The 15,315-nt window shown below is 35.1% G+C and overlaps 1 protein-coding gene across 5 annotated transcripts in view; it reads right to left on the bottom strand.

Annotated features, from left to right (window-relative positions):
• The window catches only part of wipf3 (WAS/WASL interacting protein family member 3), a 40,645-nt gene extending 26,233 nt beyond the window's left edge, over window positions 1–14,412 (bottom strand). Inside the window, exons 1-4 of one of the 5 annotated variants that reach the window (XM_088928448.1) lie at window positions 14,332–14,412; window positions 13,911–14,015; window positions 2,708–2,812; window positions 1,203–1,326 (exon numbers count right to left, since the gene is read on the bottom strand). In XM_088928448.1, the coding sequence (XP_088784574.1) occupies window positions 1,203–1,326; window positions 2,708–2,724 (141 nt within the window). In that variant the 5' untranslated portion in view covers window positions 2,725–2,812; window positions 13,911–14,015; window positions 14,332–14,412. The remainder of the gene's footprint in view (window positions 1–1,202; window positions 1,327–2,707; window positions 2,813–13,910; window positions 14,016–14,331) is intronic. The other 4 variants (XM_088928449.1, XM_088928450.1, XM_088928451.1 and 1 more) reach the window with 4 other exon arrangements.
• Between the last annotated feature and the right edge of the window lie 903 nt (window positions 14,413–15,315).

The raw sequence follows: 15,315 nt of genomic DNA, 5'->3' as shown, positions 1-15,315 counted from the left end.
AAAGGGGTACACCGATAAGACTAAAATCTTAAAAGGGATACGTGATTATTCAAAGTTTGGGAAACACTGGTCTAGACCAAAGTACTAGAACTTTACTTCAAATAGTCCCTGGTGCTGAAAAGCAATTTCAGTAAAAGACAGGCTGTTCAACCTTAAGAGGAAATAAAAAATTAAGAGGGAATAAAGAATCCCTAATTTTATCTTTTCATGTTTAATTAAACTCTGTTGCAGCTGTTTGCCGCACAAACAGTTCAGGAAAAGAACTAATTAATTTCTGTTGCAAAGCATTCGGGGCTGAAAAGAATAGAACATCTTCATCTATTTAAAAAACATTTTTAATTGTTACACTGAACTAACTAAATGGTAGCTACTATGGTGCAATTAGACCAAGAGATATTAATGTAAGCAAAGAATATCTCAAATTTCTAATGCAAGACACATCAAAATTAAATGCCCCAAATATTTGAGCTTGTTTTTCCAATTTCAGAGTCAAGCGTCATGGGACTGAAATATGTGCTATCTCTTCTCAGCAGTGAAATTTTATCTCTGAATAAATAATGTAAAGAATGCTCCGTGACATGCTAACATATACTACGTCAAACAGATAGCAAGTGTGCAAAGAGAATGCTTTACCAGGCAGAAAAAATAGTTTCACTGTTAATTTTAACTGCTTATAAAATATATTATTTTTTAAAGAGAATGTAAATTTTAGCAAATGGACAGAATCCATAAGCTTAAATGATGTTGTTGTTCTTATTTCTTATTTGCTTCACAGATACCCTTATCCAAGGAAGCCTACAATACATACATAAAATATACTTGCACAATACACTTATTACAGTAACAATCATGATGTACATTCAGCAAGTTAAAAAAATTAAAATTAAGGTCAGCACATAGCACAAGCACTATACCAGGAAAAATGAATCATGAGATCTTAATCAGGTTACATACACCAAGTGTTTGTGTCTGGACAACAAGTGCCAACTAAGGCAGCCTATTAGCAGACACACTATATGTGTATAGTCCACAGGAGCAAGTAAGTGCAGCAGAATCTGTACATGTTAAAAAAAGTAAACACAATATTGTTTTTTAAAATTTATATTCAAATGACCTTTCAAGCTTTGACATGAAAGTCATCCAAAACTATATAACGTTTAAAGAATTAAGTGATTTGTACAATTAGCTTAATAGACACTTACCTGGGAAAGAAGTGAATGAGGAGGTAGGGGAGTCCCAGACATAGGGGGAGGGGGCCCTGGGGGTGGAGGTGGTGGTGGAACTGGCATTATAGAGATGCCATAAACTGGAGATTGCCCTTCTTTACTACAAGAACAGAATAAATGTCTCGTGACAAAACACAAAACAAAATGAGGCAAAAATGGAACTTCTAATTTGATAGCAGTAGCATGAACAGGAAATTAAAAGGCAAAATCAGTCAACTTTACATTTTTTATAAAACAAACTGACCAATACAAGTTCATTTCACCATATCAGCACTTGTATAGCAGTTAACAAAAATAATTAATGTTAAGTACTATATTTAAGTAATAAACAAATCCATTTTCTAGTATTATATTGTCCCAAAAATGTTCTGATAAGAAAAGATTTCAGATTTAAAGACAAATCTTCCCATCAATTAAAACAAATAATAAACATTTCTTACTTGTTTGTTAAGTTTTATGTAACATTTTAACATGTTTTATCAGAATCAATATGAAAACCATTCCCTTTACTTCTTATTGCATTAATTTTTCTTTTGTTTTAGGTGCAAACGGCCCAACATATCTACCACATTCTAAAAACTAAAGAGACCTTTTTCAATAACCAAGCTATTGTTCACTAGACAAAGACTCTAGCCAGAGAATTAGTTTGGGTGAATTTGTGAAATATACCCATGACATGTCTGGATATTCAAAACACTGAACTAAATTGATTGGTGCCTAGTATACTCCACCAAAAACGAAAGTACTGACTACATTTCTAGTAAGAAAATAATGAAAGGCTATGACATAAGAGCTTACGTTAAAAGCAGTAAGATAGCACTTGAAGACACTGTCGCCAGTATCTTTCAGGTGATCAAACATGCTCAAATGACACAAATGGAAGAATACCACAAACACAAGTATAAACTTGAGTACAGTAGTGTTTACACACGAGCATGAGACCATGTTATGTTATGAAATGGGGTAATGAAATTACAATGGTGTCAATGACTACTTATTAGAAAGATTATGAAATCACCAGCAGAAAGGAGTCTTAAGAAATAGCACCAGTGGAAATTGTTCCTATTTGATCTCAGAGCTGCTTTCTTGGAAACAGGTGGCCTATTGATTATAAAGACCCAATGAGAAATTCAGTTTCTAAGAATTTCTTTCCAAAAAAAGTGAGTATTTTCAAGCATGAACTATCATTTCTGAAACAAATTAAGCTAAATTGTTAGGTTTCTCTAGCATAAAGTAAAACAAACAGGGACAATCCTAAGGTTCTTCCTCAGCTTAAGTGTATATGCTTTTAAATACAACAACAGTGCCCACAAATGTGTCTGGCAGATACAGAGAAAAACAGCACTGCAGTACTGAAGCATTTGTCTGTGACACTGGTATCTGTGTATTCTATCAAATATTTTATTTTTAATCATAGATTACTTTAAAAAATGACACATTCCACAACACTCCAACTTTGGATGGAAAATGAGAATGCTGACCTTGTTCTCTGTGTCATGGTTCAAGGCTGTCTTTGGGGAGAAATGTGATTAACAATGATTGTCATTGTCTGGGATGGGTGGTACTTCAACTTTACAGATAAGTTGCTGTATAAAACACAGAAAAGTAGCACGCTGATTGAAATTTCAGACCTAAAAACAAATATGAAGATTGTACATTATGATTCACATGCATGCAGTAAAGATAACATCATATTGTTACAAATGGGGGGTTACGAAACTGGAGAAAATCAAATGTTTGATAAAAAGAAAAACGTGAACCTAAGGATGACTGGGAAAAAATACTCGACAGCATTAAAAACATTGTGATGTGCAATGGAAAATTTGATCTCCTCTCACATTCATGTCAAATAAAACTTGTTTCCCTTACACTATGAAACTTTTATTCCCCTCCCCCCAGTTTTTTAAAAAAAAAGCATTGTACATTCATCCACACAGATACAGAATTCTCTGTGAACAAGGTATTTGAAATGCAACACCACCAATAAATAATTTGCCTATATTTTCAGCAATATTCTTTTGTGATTTCAGATTAAAAAAAAAGATATCATCATCAGAACATCAGTAATTTTCCATTGTCAGTTGTGAGCTTATAATTGTTTCTTTCAAGTATTTTCAAACGTTGGGAAGTCGTTCAAAGAAATTGAGAACATCATTCTCATGTTCATTATTAACGTGAAATTATTTATGTGAAACAAATTGTTCCCAACAGATGGGATAGTAAAAATGTAAATTAAAAACACACCTAATTAGAGGTTTATGAAAATCGGAAGTACAGCTTTTCTCATCTATTGACAATTTCTTTCCTACAACAGAGCAAATATGTTGCTTGTTTTTTGTTGTTCACTCTTGTATTAGTATGCATATGATATGCTGAAAATTGGTTTCATTTTACCTTATTGTTTCAGAATCAAAAGATTCAGAAAAAATATGATTTAGGATTTAATAAATCTTTTTTACAAAGTTCTTTCTAATTGAACAATAGTCCACAAATAAATTATCTGGACCTTTTATGAACAATGGCCTTGATAAGGACTGCATAACTCAGTATTACAAGACTACATATGTATTCAGACCAGTGAACTCAATATTTGGCGGCAAATAAAGTGGAAAGACTTTCTAAGTAAGTTTACCAAGCTTGCACACCAGCTTGGGGAAATTCAGGACCATTCCTCCTGGGGACTGATTGTGACTGCATTTAAGCCTTTCCACATATTATCAACAGAATACAAGTCAGGACTTTGACTGGGCCTCTCGAGGACATTCAATTTTTTATTCTTCATCACTTCAGGATAGCTTTGGCTTTGAGCTTTTGATCATTGCCCTGTTGACACTAATACATTTTAGGTCCCAGTTTTAGGACTGAAGCAGGTTTTCCTCTAGGGTTTGCATGTTCCCATTTGTTTTGATAAGCTTCTCAGTCCTTGCTGATGGGATGCAAAATATTGCCACCACCAACCTTGACAGTACTGATGGTGTTGACTCAGTGTGAGTTTGCGTCAGATGTAATGTTTCGTATTTAAAATGTTTCATTTTTATTTTGCCCCATGCTATAGACAATTAGTGCTTCGTTGCAAACCCTCAAGCAGTATCCAAGATGTTTTTTTTTTAGTTCCATACAAGTCTCCTTTGTGGAGTGACCAGAATACTATTGACTCATAGACATTTTCTCCCATGTCAGCAACCGAAATCTGTAACTCTAACACAATCACAGTTAACATCACGGTGGCATTCATAATCTAGGTTCTCCTTGCATGACTGCTCAGTATGGAGGGACAGCATTTTGGTGCCTTCCACTTCTTAATTTTACTAAGTTATGTTCAAATTGATATTAAGGGTTTATAGGGAAGCTTCTCCGCACCTCTACCTTCATACAATTATTAATGCCTGTGTTGTTTTGGAGCTATTTGGTCTTCATGGTTAAATCATTGCTTGAAATTCAGTCCCTGGCTGAGGGACCTTAAAAATATAGGTGTTTTTATTGGTAAATCTTGTGAACCACTATTACTGCAGTGTGGCTCGATGTTATTTTGCGTTCCTACGTTAATTTTAAGCTTCCCAAAGCAAAGTCTGGACATTTACCCAATCATGACTTTTCCATTTTTATATATATTATGTATTGTCTTCTTTTGCTTTGTCTTTTTCTTTGAACATTTGGAGTCGAAAATTTATATAATAAATACCGTTAATTGCTACACTAATGTGTCATGATTACCAACTTTAGAGCAAAATGTGAAAACTGTGCAAGGGCCTGCACAGCACTGTATACAGTGTATGTACAGATGCAGAAATTAAAAAACACGAAGTATGCTGTGTCAAAATGCAGGGGCACGGGGCAATATACCACATCATACCACGTTAATTGCAAAATGATAATAGTATCCAGAAGCGCCTTGTAAAACGGCCAGGTGGAGCTACTAAAGCTTAAAATCTCATGTACAGCATTTGAGCTGTTGCCAGGAAACGCCCGGTTTCGAATCCTGGTCACTGCTGGGGGACAATCTTTTTCCAATTAAGAATTTAAGTTGTATACTCTTTAGACTTTTAATAACTTTAAACTGTGTATTACAGCATGTTAATCATTAAACATTAAAAAGTTGGCATATTTTATAAAAGCAAGATTGCATTGCATATTTTATAAAAGCAAGCTCAGTTGGACAAAAGTTCACAACCTTCCACCTTCATCATAAATATTTTAGTTATGCATAAATAATTTATGCATCAAAGTCTTGAACTTGGTAACTTACATGGGTTCTTGTTTTAACAGGCTTGTTCTAACATTAGCTTATATTGTGTACTTCACAAAAAGTTATAACATTTTATCTTTTTCATAGAATACATAGTAAGAACACCACTTGCTGTTATTGTAAACAGATAAATGTTGTTGTGTTAAATGTGATTTAACATCACTCAATAGTTATACTAATATGGAATTGTACAACTAAGCAGCTCAAGTATCACAAGTGGACATTTTAGAAACATTTTGACATTCTTTTCTTTTTAAAAAAAACTTCTATTGTCCTTGTAATTGTAATGACCACTGTAATGTAGCGAGCCGCACCAAGGCGGTTCAGAGTGCTATCAGACCATTACTTTCGGTTATTTTCTCACAGAGCTGAATGCATAAAAATAGTCCACTATTATAGCTTATTGTGAACATGATGTGTCTCTTTCAGGTTTATATGCAAGTTGAGGAAAAAAATCTATTTTGTCTTAATCCAAATGTCAGCAGCCAGTAATCAGCTAACAATTTAACTTGGAATTTTTTTTTAACTGTACTATATAGTATACCACCTGGGATTGAACCCGGTCCGTCAGCGTCATTTAACATTCAGAAAGCGCTCTGTTTTATTAACAGATACTCTGACTCAAACCTCAAATGACTCAAATGTACAGTAATATAGACATGGGTAATATCATCCCCATTAAACAATGTGCTTATTGCACAAATCCTGCTAAACTAGAAGCATTGCAGAAGGTAATATACTGTAAATTATTTACTGGAGCGCAGTTGAGTTCAAAGAAGGAAGTCTGCGAAGCCTCCCTGTTTATTGGTACTGTAGCGCCCTTGTCCGGGGGTGAGGAGGAAGTGCACCTAGGCGCTGAGGGTAACGCAAAGCAGGCTGGGAGTTGTAGCCGGGGGGAGTCCAAGGGTCTGTACAATGACCAGCAGCTGACCCTGTTCATGTAAATAGACCTAAGTTCATTTTAAGTGTTCTTTGAAGCTTACTGTGTGTAGAATCTGTTAGCGATTTACCAAGCTAAACCTGTGTACTTACGTCCCCCAGAGAGAGAGAGAATTATTGGACAATGTTATGTGGCTCTGGTGGAATTTCTCTGTCAACTGAAGAGTAATAGAGGAGACAAGTTGTGTATCACCTCTTTTTACACTTGTAAGAACATTCCAATGTTAATGTGACACGGAAGATATTATTAATGACCTTTTATATCTGAAGCTGTTAACTCTACTTCACACCTGCATGTTAAGATGATGGTTTCAAAATTAAAAAACATCAAACCTCTGACTGGATGAGAAAGTCATGATTGTTTCGCAAGAATGTGAAATATTTATTTGCGGCTGCTGCAGTTGAACCCTTTGCAATGGCTGGATAGTTGGGAGCTCTCTTTGACAGCTGACACTCCTCCATATGCTTAAGTAAAAAATTAATAAAAACGCCAATGTAAACATCATATTTACAATTTGTTGAAAATAAAATGGTTGTAAAGTTATCTAATGCTTTCTCAGGCAAAAACAAGAATTCACGTAGGGAGTTGTGTAAACATGCGCAGGCAGCAAAAGTAATCATGGCTGAATGAGTCAAACTGATGCAGATGTTTACAAAGAAAGTGGAGTACGGTAATAATTTGAGCTATATGAAAATATATAAATCCTTAAATATCATTCATTTCTTTAGATATGCCATTCCATATTATATTCCCTATTAATCAAATTCTAAAAAGAATGCTTTTTTTACTGCAATAAGGAGCGCAAAAATAAACGTTTAATAAATCGAAGTTTGTGAAAACCGTGACAAATCACCCGAATAAAAAACAATTTTAAAATATAAGCAGCTTGAAATTATTAGTTATTAATAAGTCACTTAACTTTGTGATATTTAGAAATACCAACAAATTCAAATTGATGCAGATGTTTACCATGAAAGTGTACTACTTTAATAATTTGAGCTCTACGAGTATAATTACAGTATATCATTATTAATTTCTTTAGATGTGTGATTCCATATTATATTCCCTATTAATCTATTCTAAAAAGTATGCATTTTTTTACCCGATAACGAGCGCAAGTATTCATAAAAAAAGTTAAAACATAACTTTTTATGAAGTATATAAACTTAATATAGTCAGAAGGAGCACATAAAATCTTTTCCAAAATAACCACAGTATGTAACCAAATGAAAGACTTTGATGCTTAAAATGTTCATGAAGAAAGTGGAATACTGGTGTGTACTGGTTTTATTTAAACTACCAATACCAACCATATACAGTTTACATGTTACTGACATGTTTATATTCCTAAATTAATATTGTTTATTGACCTACAGACACTTTATGCTGCTCTTCTTTTTATGCTCAGCTACTAAAATTTCCCTTCAGTTGTAAAATTCCATATTAATATTTAATATTAAGTGGATTTAAACATGCACAGTAAAGAGATTAAATGAAGCAATCGTTTCACCAACAACCAATGCACCACGTGTGCCGCCTGTCAGTCATTTTGGCCAGCCAATCACGTACTGTGGTATAACGCGCTAAACTGTAGATAATTTCTCGCGGTACAGGATTTTGCTGTGTATTTTGAATGGCTGCATCTGTATATACAGTAGTGTCTCTACACCTGCAAATTTAACATTCACAAGTTAGCTTATTTGTGATTTGGTCTGGCAGACAGCAGTTTTGAATGAATGATGGATGAAACAAAACAAAGCAGGATGAAACCGAGCTGAAGGTTGTTAACAACTATTTTCAAATATTCAAATACATCCCAACGATCCTAGTCTGTTGTACTGCTATCTAGCTCGTGAGTGAGCCTCTCCCTGTCCCCTGCCCATGTACCCACTACCCAGCATCTGCATCTCATTGTGCTATTCACAGAGCAAGGAATAGCTGGTGAGCAGGCAGAAAGACAAAGTGCTGGCAGCCACTGGACACAGAGGCTCACTGACAATTTCATTACAGTAGGGTGTACTAATAATGAAGAGAATGGATTAAATTTGTTCTTTTAACTGATTACTGTAAGTTTATGATAGCATTTTCAGAAGTGTTATTTAAATTAACTTAAAATTAACTGCATTTGTATGTTAATTATCCTATAAAAAGAACAAAGTCTAATTTTGCTAAGCAATCTATATCCGTGATGAGCTTTGAAGAAATATCTTAAATGCCTGATGGACTATGAAGAACTACGCAATAATGCTGTTGTTTGGTGTAAAAGAAGCTACAGTTCATACAATAAAAGAAAGTGAAGAAGCTATTAAAGCAGGGGTGCCCAACCAGTCGGGAGTGCTTGGGAGCCCTTACCAGTCAATAGATGTCAAGAATGTTTGGCAAAACATAAATGGGCTATTTGACTATTTACTTTTTTTAATAGCCTAAAAATTCATTCAGGTCTGTGCATGTAATTTCATACATTTTACTGCCCTTGTGTGCGTTTAACCCTTGTGGAATGGGTTGTTAAAGTCTCTTCCCTGAGTGCTGGCTGACACTGAAAAAAAGGCTATAGGAGCTCCGTAAATAAAGAGTGTTGTATGTGCTACCTACTAACGTTCTCCTGTTTATTGCCTCACGAACCCTACATTCGCTACAGTGCATAGTGGAGCAAAACAGACTGGCCGTGACTAATTCACCAACAATTTGATTGCCTATTTGATAGTTGGAGTGTGTGAGTGAAAATGATGAAGCAAAGAGACCAAAAAATTACTGTTACCACAAGGAATGGGAGCAGGATTATTTTTCTGTACTTTCGCATTCAAATCTGTAATGCTAACATCTACTCGAACAAGGGAAATATAGAACAACATTTCAAAACTGCACACAAAACGTATGATGTGGACTTTCCCGCTAAAAATGAGTTATGGTCAGTTTTCATGAGGCCTAATACAAGAGGGGAAGCAGCAATCATCGCATCGTTACACATCCTGGCTAAACACAAAAAGTCATTCAGGGATCGAGAAGTAATAAAAAAAAGCATCTGCTAAGACTGCTGACTTGCTGTTGGAGATTTCAAAAACAAGCTTTTTTGGCGAGGTTCAGACAGCTGTTGCCTGAAATCAAAGAGTTTCTCAAGTCATGAATATGCCCAATTAGAGGATGACCAGTGGCCTCTGGATTTAGCATTCCTCACAGACCTGACTGAACTACTGAATGAGCTGAATGTCGAGCTGCAGGGACAAAATAAATATGTCATCAACATGATCAGCAGTGTCAACACGTTAAAAAAAATTACAAGTGTTCTCCAAGTAAGCTTCTCAGTGCCAGTGCTTACATTTAGGTAGGATATTCTTTTTTCGAAAATGGGAAACATTACTTGTTCACTGTAGCATGAGTTACTTGCTTTTATTTACTGGAATTTTAGTGATGGGTATCGTTATTGTACTGATGTGCCCATCGTCTGTTTTTCAGATGATCAGTGCTTCAAATTCACACTGGTAAATTGCGCTGGACTGGCAAATGAAAAAGTCGATTTTACATTAAAAAAGGTTGGGCACCCCTGAATTAAAGTGAGACCCAACCTACACTGCCATCGTCGCTTAAGGTAAAGGTTAACCTAAAGGTAAACAGCAGGTAAACAAAAGGTAAGCACTAAAAGGTTAAAACAGCTCTAAACGGTCCTGTTTTGCTTTATTGCAGATGAAAAAAACCTCTGAGGGATTTAATAGTTTGAATCGTAACTTCAGTTCCCCTAGAATTATTTAAGGTCTTAATTTTACCAACCACAAATTTACCTAACGTGAGGGTTTTCAGGAACATAACCCTCGTGGCTGGCGAGGGTTTACTGTAATGCAATCCACAATTTCTGTATTCTGACACCTGCAGTCCATTAAAAGCAGTGTGGCGGGCATGAGTACTATTTCTGAAATGACAGAGCTAGCACAAATATATTTTAAAACTGTTACTCATAAGGATACTCAACATGTGAAAAATAAAACATTTCCATGACCTCTTTGTGACCAATTTTCTTATAAAAACATATACCAAAATGAAACTTTATATGACAAGACAACAATACAAAACAGATATTACTAAAAAAAATCATATGCATGAAACATTTGTGAGGAAGACAAAAAATTATGTTTTTTTTTCTTTTAAGAGCACATGTTTATGATGAAACCGAGCAGATTCAGATTTGGCTCACCCCACTCTGATGGCTGGATCTACAAACTGATTTGAAACTTGACATCAAGAGCAATTATCATTTACCATCACAAAAGTTCCTCCTTTTAACAAGTCTGACATATTCACTTTCTTTTTATCTCCTAAACGAACTTAAATAATCAAGTATGTGCATGTTTTGTGAAAGAACAAATGGTTTTCAAAATAGGTCAAGGATAAATATAAAGTTCTACAAAGTAAAAAAAAAAAGGCAAATGGACTTTATATATATATTCAATGCTTAAGTATGTAAATGTTACTTTTCTCATTCATAAAAGGAGCTTTTAATTTAATTAAAAGAGGTTTTTAATAAATGAGGCTTAGATACAGTTTTATAAAATTAACATAGTGTTTTTTTGTTTAGTGCTTGCCTAGTTAATTCTTAGATCATATGTTGAAAAGCTAAATTTTATTCCATCACTTAGAGGATAAAATGCATTAGCACCACTATGACCTCAAAACCATACACTAACTTAAATATCATGCCATAGCTCAAATATCCCCCTAAGACCTTAAATCCTAAAGTGTTAGATTAATTCTAAAATCTTTAGCAAAGTGACATGCTCAGTCATTGGGTCTGGCCTGGACCCCCTGGAGGTAATGGCTGCGAAGAGAATGGTATCCAAACTAGAGGCCATCATGGACGTCTCCCATCCCCTCTATGACATGCTTGGGTAAATGAAGAGCACATTCAGCAATAGGCTGATTCATCAATGGTGTGACAGGGAGCGCTACAGGAGGTCATTCTTGCCTTCTGTCATAAGACTGTACAACGCATCCACTTTGCGTCTGGGCAGGGGCAACATTGACAGTGACCTGTTTCTGGACTGAACAGCAAACTGCTACATCTGTTCCCCCCCCCCCCCCCCGTTTACAACCGTTTTGTGCAATATATGCCAGGGACTTGTGAAAGACATTTATATTTATTTATTTATATTTATATTGTGCAATACAACTTTTTGTGTACTGTTCTGGTTTTTCTTTGTATGTTCTGGACTGTGAGTAACTCTTCTTAGTGCACTTCTCACTGTACTGATTGTATTGTATGTATTGTATTATTATTATTATTGTATCATTCGTTACACCGTGGCTGTGTTGACTGTGTTAAGCTGCTGTTGCACTGCAATTTCCCTCACGGGATCAATAAAGTATCTATCTATTTAATAGTCCTGAGGGGCTCACCTCAAGATTACTGACTGAGCCCACAATGACAGAACAACCAATTGTTGAATTAAAAGAAAATGCACTACAGTTGTTCTGAAAATGTATTCATCTCGTCCCCACCAGCTCAAACTATGTGTTTTCTTGCAGGCAAGTAGCCTTCCACTCTGACCAGTTTCACTTTGTTAGGTCTGCTTATAATTTGGTAGCACACACAAGAGAGCACCAGAGTACTACCCTTAATAGGTGTGCTCTTCCATTTAAAGGAACTAAATAGACAGTAACACAATTTAATATTGGCTTTACCCTGTAATGACAGTAATGAAATTCACAAGAATAAAGCTTAAATGTTTTAATCCAGAAACTGAAATAAGACTAGCCAAAATTCAAACAGCTTGACAACATCAGAATCCATTCAACAGAAACACAACACAAACAAAAACAAATAAATTCTGGAAATTCTCTAATGATGTGCTCCAGTTACTGTATCTGACTGTGAAAACTGATACGGAAACTGCAATAGACATCTGTTATACGACTGTCACATTCCAGAAGCCTACCTTAAATGCTAATTTCTAAACAATTTCTTGGCTTTACATAGCAGAATCTTTGTTAGAGATTAAATTATTAATCTAAATTAAATTATACACACAAATGCAAGTGATTACTACTACTACAATTACTATATAGAAACCTGATTCACACAGGCTGCAAACTATTTTGCTACAGTATGTCTTACAAGAACGTCCTGAATTCAATCTCTATAAAGGTTTTAACTACAAGAACAAACAACAGTACATACACAAAATATTATTACATACTTAGAAATAACATTGTGCTTGTTTACTAAATGTCACCTGACCCTTCCAATAGGCTTCAGACTCTTAAAACAACTGCACACCTCATGATTATCTGCACCTCAATGTGTTATTTTCAAAGCAATAAATGTATTTTTGCTGTGTATTACTGTAAATAAATATTTGGTAGGTAATAAGCATTTAGTTATTTTTAATTTGTAAAAGAAATATGTAGATATGAAAATTAAAATGTGTGAGGTGATGATGCAAATGATTGAAGAGAACAAATAACTGGACTGAATTTACCAAGTAGTTTATGGAATAAAAATTCGAATCATTTACATCTTTTTGTCTTTTAAATTTCTTGTATTCTCTATACTGTCCATTAGAGGCAAATGCTGTTTTTAAATTATGCTTTATGTTTTGGTAACTGTTATAATACTACTACTACTACTACTACTAATAATAATAATTTTACCCTAATCTCAAGTCAACCAGAAAAAAAAGTCATTAAAATCATTTTTATCCAAGACAGCAATACTCAAAAAAGAGACGAAACTTTTTAACACAAAGATTTCTTCTTAAAAAATCAGAAGACAAAAAAGGACGTTTATCTTTGTATAACATGACATGCTTTGTGTAGCCAAAACATATATATTGTATCTACTGTATGTAAGTACCACGTCCTGGGAAAAGTAATCGTTTGAGAACACGATGCTTGTCCCAGCAGTACAAGTTTAGTCTGCACTTTTTTAAACACGTTTAAGTGTTTAGGTTTGGAAGGAGACATGAAGTATAATTGATACAACACCGTCCTTAATATGGGTCACCAATCAAAAGAAAGCTGGGTAAAGGAAATGGCGCATCAAGAAACTAATTAAAAAGGTAGCATTAAAAAATAGAAGAATCGCTCACCTGAGCATAGTATACAGAGTCAGAAAAACAATTAAATGAAAAAATAAACAACAGCTGCAGAAAAGCAACCCACACCACAAAAACCAAAACTACTTGCATTTCACGATCTTGGAGTTGACAAAATGGAAATAAGTCATGTTAACAGCAATACTGTTTTACTATTAATCTTTAAGAGTACTTCCTAGTATACTACGATCAGTAATTTAGAGAATATTTTATGTGACCCTAAAGAACAGAACTACTTCATTACACAATCTGTAATGTTAACGTTGATAATAAAACCAGTACTTCACAGCTGTAGAACACTAAGCACTAATGTAACTTCGACAGCGCCTAGCACTTAAGGAATTCGTCATTCTTTATTCTTTTGCCTGTTTAAATCTTAAGTATACTAGCGAAGAGACAATTAAAACAAACCGTACCTTAAGTTTTGGAACCCGTGTCAACAACAGTTTTCTTCAGCTTGATTGTGTCCTCGCTTCTCCTGCGCTGACTGCAGCAAACAACACACCCGCTAGTTCAAACGCCTATAACAGTGAGACATGACAACAGTAAAACGGGAAAAAAACGACCCAGGTTTAACTTTGCAAGAACGATAACGTTTAGGGAAATCAGGACACCACAGCCTATAAGCAGTGCCAAAGTAAAACGACATTTACTTTTCGAGTCACTAAAGTTTACGTAAAACGTCCTCAAAGGTTCTGACCAATGGACAAAAATAGCCCCGAGCTACATTTTACACTTGTTACACACGTAATTAAAGAAGAATATTTATTCTTTAACAATAATCAAAATTTAATTTGTAGTAACTATTTTGAAACATTTATATCATATCAGTCTTACGTTGTTCATGAATTTTAAATGTTTCCGCGAAACACTTCACCCTAGCCTCCTGTTGTTTCTCCTCTGCGCAGAAGATCAATTTCAGATATGCAGATAAGGGGGTAGAGCCTAAGCCTCACCTGCTCCACCCAAGCTGTCCTATCAATCAGACTGTCAGCGATAGAGGAACTCGGCTTTACAAAGTACGAAACCTTTGTGTTTCCAGGGAAATACACTTCTCATCATAATTTGGATTATTAACATTTAACAGGAGAGGTGCTCCTGACCTATTCCTTGTTTTATATAGAAAGAAGTTATGCACCGCGTCATCTTTTTTTTTATATATTTAGGTCCTAACATAATCTGCCATCATTTGCTGCCCAAAAAACTCCGCAAAGATTGGATCTATGCATCTAGCTAGAGGTCTTTTCATGTATGAAATGGTCTTCATACATTCAGTCATATTGCTTTTACTTACTACAAAAGCAAAAGCTGATGCATACTCTTATCTATCAAGGAGAAAAGTCTGAGCACTCACTTTAATTAATCGAATAGATGTAAGGTGCTTGGTTTAGCAAATGTTTGTAATATTCATGGATTTATACTAATTTTCTAATCTGCTTTATTAAGTACAGGGTCATGGGAGGAGCAGAAGCCTATCCTGCTAACCTATGGGTGCAGGGTGGGATACACCCGGAATGAGGATTCTTGTTCAAAGGGCACACAGACAGACACACACACACCATGGTCAGTTTTACACCAGCCAATTAACTAGCCAGTATGTCTTGGGACTATTACTCTAACAATAACATAGAGAAAACGTGCAAACTCCATGTAGATATCACTCCGGTAACTGAACCGAGGGCCCCAGCAGCAGATGTTCATTCCTTACTATTCAGTTGGGTTATCTGCCGAAATTAAAATTCACAAAACTACTGCTGTACCATAGTGAGATAACAAAATAAGAATATATTTTCAAGTGTCTGACCTATGCAGTTAACAAAT

The sequence above is a fragment of the Atractosteus spatula genome, chromosome 12, assembly GCF_055471065.1.
Source record: "Atractosteus spatula isolate fAtrSpa1 chromosome 12, fAtrSpa1.hap1, whole genome shotgun sequence".
In the NCBI taxonomy this organism is placed as follows: domain Eukaryota; kingdom Metazoa; phylum Chordata; class Actinopteri; order Semionotiformes; family Lepisosteidae; genus Atractosteus; species Atractosteus spatula.
The sequence above is the reverse complement of the archived record's forward strand: the minus strand, read 5'-3'. Positions and strand labels throughout refer to the sequence as shown.